At 34.7% G+C, this 18,259-nt stretch overlaps 2 protein-coding genes across 4 annotated transcripts in view; one reads left to right on the plus strand and one right to left on the minus strand.

The window, feature by feature from the left end:
• The window catches only part of Vn (membrane-bound neuregulin protein vein), a 325,672-nt gene that overhangs the window by 268,250 nt on the left and 39,163 nt on the right, over window positions 1–18,259 (plus strand). The window lies entirely within an intron of this gene.
• Mad2 (mitotic arrest deficient 2) overlaps window positions 1–18,259 on the minus strand; it is a 75,614-nt gene that overhangs the window by 16,745 nt on the left and 40,610 nt on the right. The window contains exon 4 of one of the 2 annotated variants that reach the window (XM_083107516.1): window positions 12,603–12,767. The exons of the other annotated variant lie outside the window; for it this stretch is intronic. Coding sequence (XP_082963642.1) covers window positions 12,618–12,767 — 150 coding nt within the window. The 3' untranslated portion in view covers window positions 12,603–12,617. Of the gene's footprint in view, window positions 1–12,602; window positions 12,768–18,259 lie in introns of those variants that run through there. 2 annotated transcript variants of the gene reach the window in all.

Genomic DNA, 18,259 nt, shown 5'->3' on the forward strand with positions numbered 1-18,259 from the left:
CACACTGTAATTCTCCATACTGGGGATTACTAAGTATGATCTAATTGGGGAAAATGGATAAATTTATAGTTGCATATTTTTAAGGTACGAAATGATTAGTACGTGAGATAATAAGAAACGAATAGCAGCTATCGTTAATTATACAGTACAATAAAATTATATTATAGTATTATTTTAGAGGAACACTTAGTATTCAGATGAAATCCAGATCAACTCTTTAAAAAATATCACAATATTAGCAATTTTTAAATTAGAAATTGACAAAAATAATTTTCACATTGTATAATATCTCATTCAATATAACTCATTCTGATGCTTAAAGCTTATCGATTGTAAAGATATATGTAAATGATTCTATATTAAAATAGATTTGAAGTCAGAATGAATTATGCGATATGATAATGTTTGATGAAAATTGTGAAATCGATGCATTACAATAACACATGGACAATAACTAATATCGAGCCTGACATTCTCTTATCAATACTCCCATATCAAAAGAGCAAATATTATTCTCGTGACACGTTACAACCCCAGGTATAGTTAAACGCGCTTTCTCGTCTAGCAATCAAATCGACCATGCGTACATAAATCCATCGCATATGTGCATTATAAGAATATATCCGGGTAATAAAGTAACTGACTTATCATCAAATCTAAAAAAAAAATCTATGAATTATGCGTAAAACATGACTTTAAGAGCAGCAGTTAAACAACGTATTATAAAATAAGAGTTACATGTAGTTTGAAGCGCTGCTGATGCAAGATATGATGTTTGTTTGGCCTGGAGAAAATACATTTATTTTTAAATTAATTCTTCACCTCATTATATTAGGAATATTTTTCTTTCTTTTTACATGACGAAATGTATGAAATATGACGAAAGCAAAAGTACAGATATAATTGAAAATATGGAAATTACTACGTAAATATGAAAATTATACTTTGAAATTGTCTCTATAATTTACAGAAAAAAAATGAAAATATACGAATTTCTACTTTAATAAAGAGCTGAAGGAATTAATTAATCTCAGTCGAAACTAAATTCATCGTATGAATCGCGCAAAATATATATATATATATATCTGTCACACGAATGTCTATCACCATCTCGCCGGCCCTTTACAGGAACCACATTAAAGGCGGCCGCTGCAACAAAATACCAACCCCATGTTGCTTTCTACCAACGCGCGCGAGTGAGCGACGCAAAGGGCAGCAAAAGGGGCATCGTTCGTTTCGTCGACTCGTTTCTGAAAGTGGCCCCAGCACACACAGAATCACCGCGTTACCGCCACCGCTATTGCTTTGTAGCTTTCATAGCTATGTGTCAAAGAGAGAAAGAGAGACAGAGAGAGAGAGAGAGAAACTTCATTACACGTGAAACCCTGACCATCCTGAAAACTTAACTATTGCGCCGGTCGGCTGCAAAGAAAACCCGAGGTGCGACCTAATAATTAATCGCGAATTCCCCGGAGATGGCTCGCATTAACTTTTTCTCGATTTTCGCATACGACGATGCGCACCGGGAGACATAGTACACCAATGAATTCGGCGGTGGGTGGCTTATATATGGCTAATTAATCCATGAAAACGCGCATCCTCGTACGCTCCGTTAGCGCCACTAAGCCGACCTAAAACCATGCACTTCGCGGCGCACTGTTTTATTCAGGACGGCAGCACTTTACCGAAATAATGATTTATTTAGGTACAACGCGCGCACGCGCGCGCGCTCGCGGTCCGAGGAGACATGGCCCAGGTGAGAGTGCACAGCGAGTGAAACATGGTCTCATGAAACATTGTTAGTCGCTTTTACGAGGCTATTTCGCCTCGTTGATTCCCGACGCGCCGACCTTCATACATAGATCCGATCATCCACCCCCTTTATTTGCCCCCCTTACTAAAAGACACGTATCTTCTTAAACATCTTAGGAGAACAAACTGGATTTGCTTTTCGAGCGAAAATCAAGAAATGTGGTGGGATTTTTTTGATAAATTTCTAATGATTCGTGCTGTGATAAGAGAGAATCTGAGATTATTCTGTAGAATTATTAATTTAATAATTTTAACATCTAATAATTTTAACATCGTCTCGCGCGAACAGATTAATTGTATTTATACATTTCAACGTACAATCTCAGTGTAAAGAGAATCTCGTCACCAGGAAACTTTCGGCACGTGTCAAATACATCCTTTCTCGCGACGCTTCGACAACGGAAAGGCAGGCAGAATCGGTATAAAAGCGACGTCGTAGCAGACGTCGTAGACGCGTCGCCAATATGATAACGTGTTTTGACACATAAAACTCTGGCAAATCGGCCTTCGTATTTCGTAGATGCCAGAGCGAAGAGAATGGAAAGAGGGCCCGGACAACGAAAATATACGACAAGGTGGCAGGTCGTAAGATGCGAGGGGGAGTGAGCAGAGGGTACGTCTCGAGAAGGCAAACGGAAAAGAGTCGCGTCTCTTCGAAACGTGTCTCCTCACGAAGACAAAATAAAGCTTCCCGCCTTTCTTCCTCCCTCTATTTCTCTCCTCTTCCATCTTCTTCCTCGAACGAAATCTCGTAAACCTTTCTCTCTTTCCCTTTCCCCTCCGTTTCTTTGGAAATACTTTTGCCAGACGCTAGACTCGAGGCGGTAGACTCGTGTCGAGACCACTTGGTAGATTTGCTCGTCTGTATACGTCGAGCGTATACGCAAATAAAGTATCTCGTTTGCCACGATAACAGCTCGCTCGAATCGTTATCATCGGCTTTACTCTGAATATTAAGCGACTCTCAAAATTCAGAGTGAATGACAGTATCGTTTACTCGGGTAATAAAAATTCCGATAAATTCGCGTATTGTCCCCTTCCAACTTCCACGAAACTATGTAGGTTTATAGAGCAAAGGAAAATAATTTCAACATTATTCTTGTTTCCACTGTGATATTCAAGTTTACGAGAAATGGAAGTCATCCTCCACGAAGTTGTACTTGCACTTTGTGTGTATAAGAAACTTTCAGAGATAAAAATGAAATTTCCGACGAAAGTTTTATAGTTTCAAACATGCAATAAGAAATTTTCAAACGTCAAACGAAATGTATTGCCGATGATTTCCGATAAGATATTGAATTCGCAAAATCTATCGATACACTTAAATCTATTGATTATCAAAACGATAATTTTTTTTTAAACTTAATTGTTTCAAGCGTAAGTAAGGAATATTGTGCGTATATAGTAAAATAATATTAATAATCTGACATAAGATTCTAGTTTTCCACAAAATTATTAATAAACAATTGGAAAAGTGTATAATTGATAATGCGATTAGTTTGTAATGATAAAATTAATGATTATATTGTTTCTCAATAATTATATGACTTTATACGCATAAATTCTTTTCTAATGTCGTAATAATATTTTTTAAATGTTGTAATTATTATTTTTCATTAAATATCGTAATAATTGTTTTCTTATCATTGATAATTATTTACATTTTATTTATAATATTATGTTACCGATTTATCAAAGTTTTCAATTTTTAACTTATATATAAAAATAAGTTTCTTAATAATATCAAGTATCAGATTTTAAAACAGAGAGCAGACGAAAAATTTATTGCAGGCACGAGTCCGATTTCACATTTCGCGGAATGTTAAGTATTCTTTTTCTGGTCCACGTAAAATTTGTAAATGTCACTGGGAGCTTCGATATTTGTTCGCATGCACAGACACAAATAGAATATGCCTCCGATAATAAATTCAACGGTAAATGAGTGCTGTTTCTTGATTCAATATATTTATCAGTCTGCTTTTATATTATCCATTTTTAACTTGGGAGATATAAATATATCGATGATGTAAGTAATATGTAAAAAAATATATTTATACACTTAAAGAGAATGTCATTAGAGAGAAAAATTGTTATGAGACATATCGAACTTTCCACATGCCAAAAATAGTAGCAATTAATATTTTTTACTTTATATTTTTTATATATAATCATTAATATAAATTTTTAAATACATCTTATTAATAAAGTTAAGATTTCGCTGTCAATTTCTTAGAAATTATAAGTAAATTTTTAATTTAAAATAATTAGTGATAATATGATAATGTCAATTTAAAATATTGACTTTAATATAAATTTAAAATATTTATTTTAATCATTCACAACAACAAATATTGAACAATCTAAACATAATTTTCCTTACAAAAAATTAATTCTACAGCATCGATAAAGATAAGAGATTTATTGACTTATCAAACTAATGCATATGATATAAAAATTCATACATGCTAGTTAAAAATCAAATTTATTTTTAAACACGAAGATATGAAATAAATTTTTAATCGTGTCTCTTAATAATCTATCTTTTAATTAGGCTATTAATATATAAAAATATACTATATGAGAAACGAAAATATATTATTCATCGAGCCGTTAATACGAGACACTCCCTGAGCACGTCCCTGACGAAGATAAAATAAATTTCCTCTTTGCTGTCCGCAAGCTCACGCGACGAGCTTTTTTTTATCTGTCGCGCGTAAGCACGGTAGACAAGGCGGTACCGTGCCACCGACTAGCCAAAACATTCAACTTGATGGCGAGCCAAAAATCTCACCACCAAAAAGATACACCTGGTCGACGCGTAGACAGTCGGGCATTCAAGAGAGGGAAAAGAACGCGGAGAATCGGCAGGACAAATTTTGCTCAGGCATTCGCGAACAGTAAATTATATATTTATATATTTAATTAGTAGATAACAAGCTACATTTATGATATGTTATATTCGCGATAGCAAAGATGATTCTTTGAAATATATAAAAACCAAAATCACACAGCATTACATACTTTTACTTATTTTTGAAAAAATTTTCAAAAATAAAAATTTTTACTTCTCTTTCAATAATTTATTTATTTATTTCAAAAATAAAAATCTATCCCTTCAATCTAGAGAAGATTTCTCGCATTTACTTGATAATACAATGATATAAATAAGAGATTTAAATATAAATTATTATTACTCCCCCATAATATTGAACATTTCATGATAAATTTTCACTTTTTCACATGATGTAATTTATTTCTCTCAACTGTATCAGAAGAATAATTGCGTTTATCATTGCTGTATATATCAAATAACCGACATTTTAATTAAAGCAAACTAGTTAGTACAGTGAAAGGAATATCTCGCGGTTGCTTATAAAGCCGTTCCGCGCGACATATTAAAATACTTACAATATTGAAATAAACGCGCGCGTGTTTATGAATAAACAGCATACGAAATATTAATATACGATAATCGCGGCATTTATTTACTCGCCAACATCCGAAACGACCATTATTACAATTCGCGCACGGAGGTCTCGAATAATAAGTTAACGCGCGCAAGATACGCGTTTCAGCCTCTTGAGAATTTCTCGAGCGGATATAATTTGCGATATTTAATAGCAGGCGTAGTTATTTCGCCGGAACTTAATATTCTTCCCCGTCATCGTCATCGTCGGATAATTTCGTCATGGGCGACATGCACACGCGTACACGTACACGTATACTCACGCGACACACGCGAGCCGACAAATATCGTTCGTAAATATTTGCTACCATCATAGCTTGTTGTACACGCAACAAGCGGTGTGATTAAAGCAGGTTGATGACCTCGTATCGTGGCCGATGTTTAATACACATGAGCTTTTCAAATAAGCTTTTTCTTGCCATTCAATTGACAGGTACTTTCGACTATGACAGTTACACGAAATAATTTCATGAATAATATGTCCCAATCAAAGGACGATGCCTAAACGAAAAATTTGAAAGATTAGAACGTGTTTCGAACATTTTAAGAATAAATATCGGATACGTTTCATTCTTTTATTATGAATATTAACTAAAATGTATTTTAGAATTCTGCTTTCGAACAAACTTGTCATCATTTCAATAGAATGCATATAAGATTAAAAAGATTTTTCATTCAATTATTTTAAAATTAATTTTAATTAAATTATTGATCTTATTATCGTCCTATCAAGTATTTCAATAAGTCAAAACCGAATCATGAATAAAATGATTAAATAAAATACACAGATATGATATATTTTAGAAGAAAAATATTTGATATGCAATATTTGGAATTAATCTTTCTTTAGATAAAAGAAATCCTTGTATATCGCGGCAAATCCAAGATGAAGAAATAAAAATTTGAAAAACTTATTTCTCGAGGATGTAGAATTTTTTTTACGAATTTTTTGCATGGTTAGAGAACAGATTTAGAGGTCTTATAAACTCAACGAGATGTAAATCCACCTGTAGCTCTAAAATCTGCGATATAAATCACGTGTTAAGGAAACGATCGCGCGGGATAACGTTGTGGATTAGCAGCGTCCAGTCCGAGAACTGTATTTTCTATTTTTAACAAAAGAAAGAAAAAGAAAAAGGACTAAACATAATATTCCTAAAGCTATGTCGACAAGACTGATATTTTCTTTGAAATTTGCGTGAAAGCGAAAGCATGTCCATCCTCCTTTTTACGAAAAAGTATGTTGAATATATCGGATATATCTTGCGGCCAATGGATAAAATGCTAAAAATTTACTATCATATTATACGTACACATGAATTCTGCATAGTAATAAAAAGTTAGATTTTAAAGATAGAATTTAAGATGTGTAATATCTTAAGATATGCAATATGAGACTAACAATAAGTAAAAAAATATTTTTTTCTACAGATTGACAAAATTTGTGATGATTTGATTTTCAATATTGATATAATCTATCACACGTAAATCATTATGACATTTTCATTTTTAATTTAAAAATAAATTGAAATAATATATATATTTTATAGTACAATGACAAATTACTTTTAGTTATTGATATCCGATTAAAAAAAATAAACGTAAAATTATATGAGTAAAATAAATATAAGCAAAAAAATTGTGTATTTAGAACACAAAGACTTCTTCATCTTTTTATTCCTAATCCCTTCTTATTAATGATATCAAATATTGTTGATGAAAAATAGTTGACGGAAATTGAATGCTTGATTTTAACTTTATCTGAAATACACGGGCTGTGTTTCACGAAATTCGTGCCATAAAATACGACCGTGCGCTCAGTGTGGTCAAGCAATGCAACGTTAAAACTTGAAACGAGCTGCGAGATTCGTGTGACACGCGCGCCTTTACATTCATTCTACATTAGGCAGCATTTTATTACTTTACAAAGTCACGTTCTCGCTGCCTCTAATGCTTAAAAGTAAGAAACTTTCATGAAAATTAGTCAGATTCTTGACGTATAATTTCAATGCTATGCATCGGAGTTAGTTATCCCAAGTTTGCAAAATGAAATTTCAGGTCTTTGTATCGTAAATTTCATTTAACTTTAGATTACATTAGAATATAATATAGAGTTAAAGTATAATATATTATAGTAGCGGTTGTATGGATTATAAAATATAAAAGAACCAGAATACGTTAAATAATTTATGTATTTTCGCGTGTTCAATTTATCCGACTAGAGAAAGTACAGCACTTTATTAGCCAATGTAACGCGATGAATTTAACTTAAAAATCACAATATATTTTATTTAGAATCTCCAAAATATTAAAATAACACAATAGTAATATATAAAAATAGTAAAAGTAATATTTATTAATAATATTATGGCTTATATTTTTCGTAATAAAAATGGATTACATTTATTACTTATTTCATGCGGAATAAGTACAGTTTGTTTTAATTCTAAAAAAATATATGGCAAAGTACAGAGCTAAAGAAACAAAAAAGTTTTTTAAATAAATAAATAATATTGTATTCAAAAATATAATTCTATATAAAAGCTAATCTATGAAACCTGTCGTAGGGTGTGAAGCACGGTATCTCAAACTGTCAATTTGACCGTGATGTCCATGATTTATTATTATTGTTGGATTAATTCGCTTGTAAAAATTCGCTTTTTTATTATGCCGGCCAAAAACGACGCGACACATCCCAGCCGCGAATATCGCGTCGCGTATGCGACGAAAAATCCCAAATTGGAAAGAAGCGGGATGGCCTTTATACAGCCGTCGTTAGCGTACTAACGATAAATTAAGTGCAATTCGCGCTCGTAAAATGCCGCACCCCGTTGCCTACGGTGTCGCTTGATACCGCGCCGAATCGGCTTTTATTCGCGAAATAATACCACGGACCTCAGTTGCGCGGGAGAAGGGGGGGGGGAGGGGAGATTTTTCTGCATCGCCAACATGTGCGTTGCGGAGAAAGATAGAAGGAAAGGGCGAGAGGGTTGTGCCGAGCCACGAGAGGGAGGAATAAATTTCGGAGGAGTATGGTAAAACCAAAAAAGAAGAGGGATAACTCTCCGCCACGGCGAGATAAAAAGGGACATTGCATAAGAGGGACGTGGAAGAGGAGGAGGAGGAGAGAGAGAGAGAGGGAGGAAGAGGGTTGGCTTCGGCTCTTTGTACAGAGAGCTACACGATATCCTGTACATTCGCGTTAACACCGATACGAAATTTATGGTCAAATAACGGCCGACTATCGGCATTGCCCGCCGTGTGATCGGCGGGTGAGAAAGAGAGAAATCGCAGAGAAAGAGCGACACGTATATACTATATGTAGGAGAATTGTAGGGAGGAAAGGGCTTCGAAAACAGATCCAGGGCGCACTTAATAACGACGCGGGCCGAATCCTATCTATCGCTACATCCTTCTGGATCACGCGCTTTCCCGCTATAAATGGAAATCACTTCAACTTTACACGACTCTTCCATCTCTTTCTCTTTTCTCCTTCTCTTGCGGGATGTAAAATTTTTACTCTTTGTTTTCAAAATTTTTTTGTAAAATGTCAAATTTTTTAATTTCGGACGTATTATGCTATAAGAATAAGAGAATTAATATCGACATTAAGAATGATAATGCGATTGCAGACACGGTAAGGTCTTGATGTTTACGTCGCAGCAACATCTGCAGGGCATATTAATCAAGGACGCCATTATTCAACGTGTCAAGTATAAAACGCGCGAACAATCCGAAGCAATTCGCCTTAATTAATTACGTTGCCTCGCGCTTTCCACACGCACGTGGAAACGCGTGATTTATTTCTTATGCCGCAACACACGTCTTCATATCAAACGCATCGTTCCAAATGAAAATATTTTATCACCAGCGATCTAATTCTGCCATTTCATGTCTCATCGAAAACGATGATATATGATCTTACGCGTGTCGTAATTTGCAAATCAGTCAGGTTGTTTCGACTTCTTTTTTTTGAAACAGATTTGTGAAAGCTTTTCATCAATAAAAATTTGATGAGGAAAATTATCATTTTCTTCTTTCTCTTTAACTTTCAAAATTATATATGTATACATATATAAATTAAAAAATTATAAATGTAATTCACGCATTTTTTAGCAAAATCAAATGTAATTTTTTTAATTAGATATATTTATAATATTAAAATAAATGTTTCAGAATAATATTATATTTAATTCTCTTATTAAAAATATATAAATAAAAACTATATTAAAAACTAGTAATAAAAAACTCAGTATTATTTTACATTACTATGGAATTATGAAGGCAAAAACGGGAAGAGTACGCTTGGAACACCCTATATAATCCTTCTCGGTTACGCGAAGCCAACATTATACATTTGTTTCCGCACGGTCGTATATCAAAAGCAACGCGGTAAATGATTGTTTCCACCGCTGCAAAAGCTTTACTACTGCAAGGACCAAAGTTTCGTATGGCGATTCGAGGGCTGCTCGTCCCGTGATCGGTGGGCAGTCTCAAGGGGTAGAATGGACGAAGGGGACTAAAGGGGAAAATGGGGACGAGACGCGTGGAGGGCGAGAGCTCGCAAAAGTTAGTTTCAGTGACATATGTGGCCAACACACGTGGAGACGGAAGTTGGCCTGGGTCTCTCGCCTAGAACCTGGATTCGCCGAGCCTGGATTCAGCTAGCCCGCGCTATACCTGACATTTCCATCCCCTAACTACCCCCAGCCGTCGCTTAAGGAAATAGAGCTGTCCGATGCAAGCATCGCGATCTCGTCGCCGCAACGAGCTTTCAAGATGTGCCAATAAATGGTAATCGCGGTAAAAATCCGTCTTTACCATCTTTACCCCATTCAGCACGGAAGCTATCCTGTCAGTCGTGTAAACAACTTTGGAAGATTGAAAATACCCCACCCTCGTGGCAAGAGCGAAATATCCGTCGTGAGACGCAGCGACGAAATCTCCAGTCACGTCGCATTCCATATCACGATGCGCTTTTTGAATTTTAAACTTTAGCTCATCTGATCTCGTGACTGATCTTTGCAAATTTTAAATTTGTAAAATTAATAAACGATGTATAAATATCAAGAAATCTTTCTCGTATTATTATTCTAAATTCTAAAATTTCTAGAATATTTAAAGATAGACGTTAAATATCTAATATTTATTTTCGGAAAAAGAGGAGAGAAACTATTTCGCATTAACATCAAAAATTTTGAAATATTCAAAAGTCCCTACCTAAATTTACCTTATTATAGACTCGTGAAAATTAGTTTCGCGTTCTATAATTCACCTGTGAAGTTATATTGTCCTGAAATGTCGACATCATTCAAAGTGACAAGATCTTAAGTTAAAATATGAAGCTCCCAAAATGTTATCATTACTCACACAATTCCCGTAATTATACTTGAAAATATTCGACGTATATAATAATAGCAGACGTATATAATAATATAATTGTGAGCATTTGATCTCGATGGCTTACAATATTTAATAGCAACAGAATAGGCATGCGTGTCGAATCTTTGCAAACTAATCGTTAAAGCGGAACTTATTTCGTGATTTCATAAGAGCATCTCGAAGAAGAAGGAGAAGAGGAAGAAGTTTGAAGCGTTGAAGCGACCAGTTACCTGTAAGAAACTTCGCTAAAGTGTATCGCGCTCGTCTCGGCGAGGCACGAATGGAAAGTTGCTTAAATTATCCGGCGCGTTAGCCCAATCGAATCGGAGTGCTTCTCAATGTACCGTGCGATGAATGCCATGTTTTTTTGCTACCGGCTCATCGTGTCAGATTGAGAATTTCGCCAAGGCGAGACTAATTAATGGCTTCCCGATTTAACTAATTTTGAGATTTCAATTCGAATACAGATTTAAATTAATCACGTCAGAAAGCTTTGAATCCACCACAATAAAAAAATAATTGTATTAATGTGTTGCAATGTGGCAGGATGTATTGAAATAAAAACTTATATTATTAGAATAAAAATAAAATGTGCAAGTGAAAAAACCACGAGAAAATATTGCTGCTGAAATTATATATTTGCCACTTTAAAATTTTATCATACGATCAATAATGATTTTTTTATGATGTATTGTCTCTTTTTTCCTTTCCTTTAATATTTTCAATATAAACATAAATGATCAAAGTACATGTCATTAAATGTTCATCGTGCCGCGCTCGTAATTTCATTACACCGTCCGCCCGGCAAAATCCGGCCATTTAACTTAATTAAACGCGTCTTTAATTAATTAGAGAAAGATCGCGCAGTTTCCTCGAAGGCGAAGGCGTTGCCTGCTTGCACTAAGGACGCGCTCTCGCAAGGATCGCAGGTCAGACACCGTAAAATTTTCACCCCCTTTACCTTTGTACGCTCCACCCGCCGGCGCTGTTATTTCCGCCTCGTGCGCTTTTATTTCCGAACACTTACGGAATTCCTCCGTCGAGCGTTCTTATTGAAAGTGCACGGCGGAAGTTACGGGAAAGTTTTTCGACGCTGTGATATATATCTACGCGAGCAGCCCCGCGATACATATAAAGCTCCCGTACGAAGTGTCGATTTCGAGAGGAGTCCTCGTACGAGGCGTAAATCTCGCTCTAAGGCTCTCGTAAGCGGCGAGCATTTAATTAATTGGATCGTCTAATTGATTAGGGGAGGATCAACAGCTTCAACATGAATGGCATGCGGAATGCAAACTTTCCTTACGGATCCGCCGCGCGTGTCGCATAAAATCTATGCGACAACTTTAGGAACTTTCCGACATAAAAAAGAAATGCAAATACGTTACTACTTCGTTTTAAAATTTGCACGTTAAATAAAAGCGCGAATAAAGATTTATTTCTTTCCGAAATCAAATCGTCTAAAAATCGAAATGTCAACATTATTGCATTTTTAAAAAAAGAGTAACTTTAATAAGAAAGAAAAAGATATATTAGTATTATTAAGTGACATTTGTTACTTTTTGGATCTTCAACTAGCGTATTTACATTTATATACATATATGAGTGTAAAAAAAATTAAATTATGACGAAATGGTTTTAGACTTTTTCTAATAGCAATATCATTATTCATTGTCATTGCGCTAATTGAAGATCCAACAAAATGTCATTTAATTCCTTATCGTATGCTTACATGATCTAATGGAAGCGGCGAGTAAGATTAAATTTCGAGTAACCTTCGTCGCGTGATCATCAACGTAAACCTCCCGCATCAGATCAAGTTTCGTGGTCATCACTCGGCTATAGTCGAGCTAATTCAAGTTCCATCGGATTTAGGTGCGGTAAGATTGCTCCAACTTCTTGGTCGAGACTACACCGAAGATATATACCTTGCGTCTATTCCCACTTACTACACCCGCTCTCATCGAGAGGAGGTCGGCGCATAGTGTTGGAAAATGATCGAGAGCGAGTCCCAATTTCCTAGGTAACCTGTCCTGCCAGCTGGCACCCTTTGGCTACATCGAGCATTCCACTTCCATCCCCCACCGCCTTCAATGAACCCGGGATATATCTAGGATATTAAAAAAAAAGAATACGAAAGATTTGCGATCACTATTTTAGCCTCGTTGTCTTCTACGAAAATTTCATCAAATATTATCTTTGTTCGTTAAAGTAGGGCTCACTTAATTTGTTATAGATAGTAATATCTCTCTTAATTTTGCTCGATTGCTTAATTTGCAAAAGTTTCGATTTTATCATTAAATATCTTGGTAAGAAAAATTTTTAATTCGCTCGAAATTTTAAAAATAAATTTTTCCTATTTATTCGTATTTCTGACATGACACCAAGTCGAGGCAGAAACGAAAAAAAAGATGGGAAAATAAATAGGAAATGGTAGAGCGAGGGGTGACTGCAAAACCGGGCGAGAATGAAAGAAGAGAAGGTGCAGATGCTGCACAGAATCTCTCTACTACCAACCACGTTGGTATGCGCGAAAGGTGTGGATACAGCTGCTATACGAGCAACTAAGTAACCCAGTTTGCCCCGCGAGAAATAAGCTACCCTGGCGGGGGTAGAAAAGTGTGACTCGCGGGTTGTTTCGACGTAAAGTACGGTACATTATAACCAGAATTATGGGTGTATATTGTGCGCCCGCTTATTCGAATACATCGCGAGTGCGAGTGTATGTGACCTGCACATTCGAAAATCTCTCGGAAAATACGAAAAAGAAAATTCTCTTTTCTTTATCGTTGGATGAATAAACCATTGAAATAATTTAATATGTGTAGGTATTACGCGCAAAAAAAAGAGATAAATGTTAGTACTTAAAAGCTACGCGAATAAACACACCACATATTATTGTTCTAATATAAAACCTTTTGCACTGTATGTGTGCTCAGAGATTTTAATCTATAATATATTTAATTATTATACTCACTAATATATAATAAATAAATAAATAAATATATATATATATATATATATTTATTTATTTATTTACTTATTTATTATATATTCAACAGTATATTCGACAGATTAAATTTAGCTAAATTGTTAAATTTATCTCGTGTAATACATATTTATATATATCTATAAATTTTTCCATATACAATCATATTTAGATATACGAATCACATTCGGAAAATTAATTCTTAATTAATTCTCTTGAATATGAATATGAATAAATACGAAAATTTCTAGTTTAAATATCACTACAATTTTAAAGAGAGCGTTATCCACAAAATTACGAAGGCTTTGTTAAATTAACTAAACCACACGAAAAAGTTTCTTTGGGACCCATTTGCCGCCTTGGTCGAGAATTAATACCGCGGCGTATAAACACTTTTCTTTTATCCTTTTTCACTTGCGTGCACCAAACCACGACGTCGACTTTGTGGTTCTTTCGCAGTCGAGTATCGTGTACGAAAAAGAGTTTTTAATTTTGCGATAAGCAAAATTATCAACAAGGGACACACGCAGTGAAAAACGTTATATGTTTCAATTGCCATACCTACATAACTAACTGTTCAGTAAATAGATAGTTATACAAAATATAATATTATACATTTATATAATATAATATATAATATATAATTATGGTATATAAATTATGATAATGTCAATATATCAATATATATCTAAAAAGAATGATCTTTTTATCAATTTTCTGCGCATTATCATTTAATTATAAATTTTTTTCACGAATTCAGAGCTGATTCTTCCGTAACCAAAATCGACTAGATATGTGATCACCTGGATATCCTATCTATCATTAATTGAACTTTGTAATTAAATTTTGCGTTAGATTGTTATTAAAAAATTGAATAACAAATTTATTTAAAAAAATCTGTCGCATAAAAGACACGTTATAGCCTTTATCTCTCATTTGAAAAACACATTTAGAAAAACAACGTGTACGTAACATTATTGTAACTGCAATTATATGTATAGGATTCTGTCATCGTTAGAAAAAATGTCATAAAAAGAAATCCGCCTCCTTAAGAACGTGTTTAAATGCCAGCCTCAGAAAAAAGTAACTCGCCTTTCTACGAGATTGCTGCGCTACTTTTAATTAATACTTAGAAAAAAGAAAGCGACCGTCAGACTGGCGCGAAAAGATAGGTATCCGGCGGAATATCTTCTTCGTGCCCTTCTTGCAGATTTTCCGTGTTTTAATTAGTTTTTTGTCCGGTTTGTTTATTTTTAATCCGTACCGCTATGTGGAAAAACGTTTTGAGTTATTACTGCAAAGTACGTGCATTTCGTTGACTCTCGTCACGACCGCGACTGCGATTGCGAGGCTTAAATATGATTAAAGCATCGTTTCCTGTAAAATTAACTTAACTCGCGTAGTTCCGCGCGTTTTATCCTGTATGTTGTTGTTGAAACAAAGTGGTTAGCGTACGATTTTAATAAATGCAACTTTGAAGTATGTTTCCATCTTGACCGTTATTTCTCTCAGATTAATTGTACAAACAAATGTCATTTAATTACGACATTTCCTGCGCAGAAAAATGAGTATTTCGAGTCTGACAATTAGTAGTTGCGAGCTGTTATGTAATTTGAAAAAATTTCAACGAATTAATCTTCAACGTGAAAAGTACACAACTAAATTATATTTTTTTAGTGAATTTTAATCAATTTTTTATACGAGATTTTATTTGAAGTTAACATACGCATTAATTGTGTGGGATATTAAAAATCAAACAGTTGAAAAATGAATAATGACTTTTCTCAATTTCATATTAAATAACAACTGATATGAAACTCCTAAAAGACAAAATTATTTAATACTGAGAATTGGAAAGTTTTAAACCATGAACAAAACTCACGTAATGGCATTAATACAGCTTACAGTTAGTCTCAAATATATGAAGAAACTTCTTAATAGAAGTTTTCATTCTCTTTTAAATACAGAACACCAATTATTTATTTGAATATTAAGACTCTAATTTAAGCTATGTGATACATTTCTAAGGAGTATTATATATTTTTTAATTAGTCTAATCTTTCTCTATATGACGAATTGTTGATTAACTTATGAAGTACAAATCTCCTTAATTAGATAATTCTTAAAAGAGAACACTCTATTAGAGATATCAGATTGCCTCTGCAGGATAAGAATATTTAGCCAAATGTATTCAATTGCAATTATTAACGATAATTTATTCAACCAGGAGATATCGAATTTCGTTAACAAAGACGCCGATAATATTCAATTTTACGATTTCTTTCTCGCCAATTATCTTTACTTTTATCAATCGATTGCATCGTGTATTTTTATATCATCTTATCGTCTCTAAAATATTTGAATTGAATAAATTTATATTAATTGTAAGAGAAATGCAGAAAGATTATAAAATGTACATAATTGCGCATATATTTTTCAATGTCAATTAAAATTTAAGTATTCAAATATTATTAATTTTTAATGTGAATAATCTGTCAATTGATAAAAGTATTTAATAATAAAAAATAATAATATTAACAAATGTATCATTGAGTAGCCATTACATTTTTATCTGATCATTATCTTATATACATAAATATATAAATAATTAAACATAAAATTAAATAATTAAATATATCATATGTCATTAAATATTAATTGATCATTGACAATCGCGCTACTTTCTTCATATTTAAACCAGGAGATATCAAATTTCGTTAATAAAGACTCCGATAATAATCTTATTATTATTATCACATTGGTAATCTGTCAGATATTTTAAGGAAAAATAATATTAAGAGAGTATATTTTTCTTGGGAAAAGTTTTCTAGATTTTTGATTTAAGACACAGCAGCTTTCGCGTGATATCATCTTTCGTAAGTTCTTTCGCACCGAAAAACTCTAGTAATTTCTAAAAGTTTACGATGACGATGGAAAAGATTTTCTTACTTTGTCGTTATCATGACAGTAAATTTTAAGAAATAGGCAGCAAAATAACATCTTGTTAAAAACTCGCAAAATTCCACGGAAAGTGGAATAACGATCGATATTCAGAGAGCGATCACGCGAGAAAACCGACGAATTTCGCGTGACCCTGCCAACGCGATTCTAAATTAACGAGCTACGCTAATTTACGATTTTTTTCTGAACGTCGCATATATCAGCCCGTAAAATCTGTCAATGGGAAAAGTCGATTTTTAACGACCGGTTCAGAATTATTTTCGCCGAGAATATTTTATTTTCGTCCGCGATTCATAAAAGCATTTAAGAGAATAACTTTTGGGTTAAAATGTTTATTTGTGTAATAAACATTAAAGTTTTCGCGAAACTTTCCCAATTTTCATCGAAATTACGCGCAGCTCGGAAAATCATTTAGGAAAAAAAATATTAATTCGCAGATATAATAATTTTAAATAAGATATAAAATTTAAAGTACTTAAAATATTATGAAATAATATTATTTGTCACATGTCTTTCCTCAATATACTTTTCCCTGATATCCTGTGTAGTGTGAATTTTTGGTAATTCAAGCTAATTCCGGTTCCATCCACCTCCGTGTGTCGTCTACCTACCTACCCTAACTAATTCTCGCAAATAAACGAATGTTTCTCGGTTCGCGAATTCGCGAGTCGGGTTTGTTTTACGACGGCGTGCAAAAGAGTTGCCCGAGTTGTAGCGGGTGCACGCATGATTACGATAAATCTCAATAGAAAGCCAATTACTCAAATGGGCGGGGGTAGAAAAGAGGGAGGGAACGGCTGGCGGCAAAGTTGGCGGGACACGTTAATGAGTTTAAGTGAATGGTACGGTAAATTGTGCTATCTACGTTACTGTTTTAGTTCGTTCGACAGTAAATTCATCAGCGAGAGGAAGGAGATGGTATATTTAACGCAGGCCCTCGTAAATCGCGGCAAGAGCAGCGCCCCTTAAAAAAACCTCGAATCGTGAGCAACGCGTTAAAATTGCCGCGTCGAATTGCTGTTTCGCTTGCCTGCGAAAAACTCGCAACAAAGTCTAATTCGATCGACCGTCCGGTTTGCCCCGGATAAATATCGTTGTCGGACGTGTGGCCCTCGTCGTCTTCGCGCCGTACTTATCGCATAGTTAACCCCTTAGCATATGTCTCCTGTCACTCTTTTAATACAATCTAAACACGGCGTTCGTTCGCGGCGTAAAAGAGACACCGGGATCTCGAGGAACGCAATTCTCTCGCCCTCTGTTTTTCGAGGAGCTTCCTTCCCTCTTTTCATCGGAGACACTTCTGTATCACTTTTTCTCCCCCTCTCTCGTCGTCCCTCCTCTTGTTCGTCTCCTCCTTCTTTCTCGCTCTCCGCTTCCCTTCCTTTTCCGCTCTCGTTTTACCTATGCGTGCGATTTCGCGAAATAAAAACGTCGCGCCAAGTCTCAGACGCTCCAAATTTGTCGTGACAAAAATACGCTTTATCGCACGCCGTCGGTCGGGGCTTCCAGACACTTAGGAGGCAGAGGTGGACTTCCCTCCGGGCTTCCACGGACAGTGCCGGATTAAGAGGATGCGCGTCCCGGGATACAAGCTCAAACATTCCGCCGAAAAAGACGCGAGCGCGATTATTATTGGACATTTATACATCACG

This window comes from Camponotus vicinus, unplaced genomic scaffold, assembly GCF_025532165.1.
Source record: "Camponotus vicinus isolate PSW18456_S1 unplaced genomic scaffold, iyCamVici1.0 SCAF_8, whole genome shotgun sequence".
Taxonomy (NCBI): Eukaryota; Metazoa; Arthropoda; class Insecta; order Hymenoptera; family Formicidae; genus Camponotus; species Camponotus vicinus.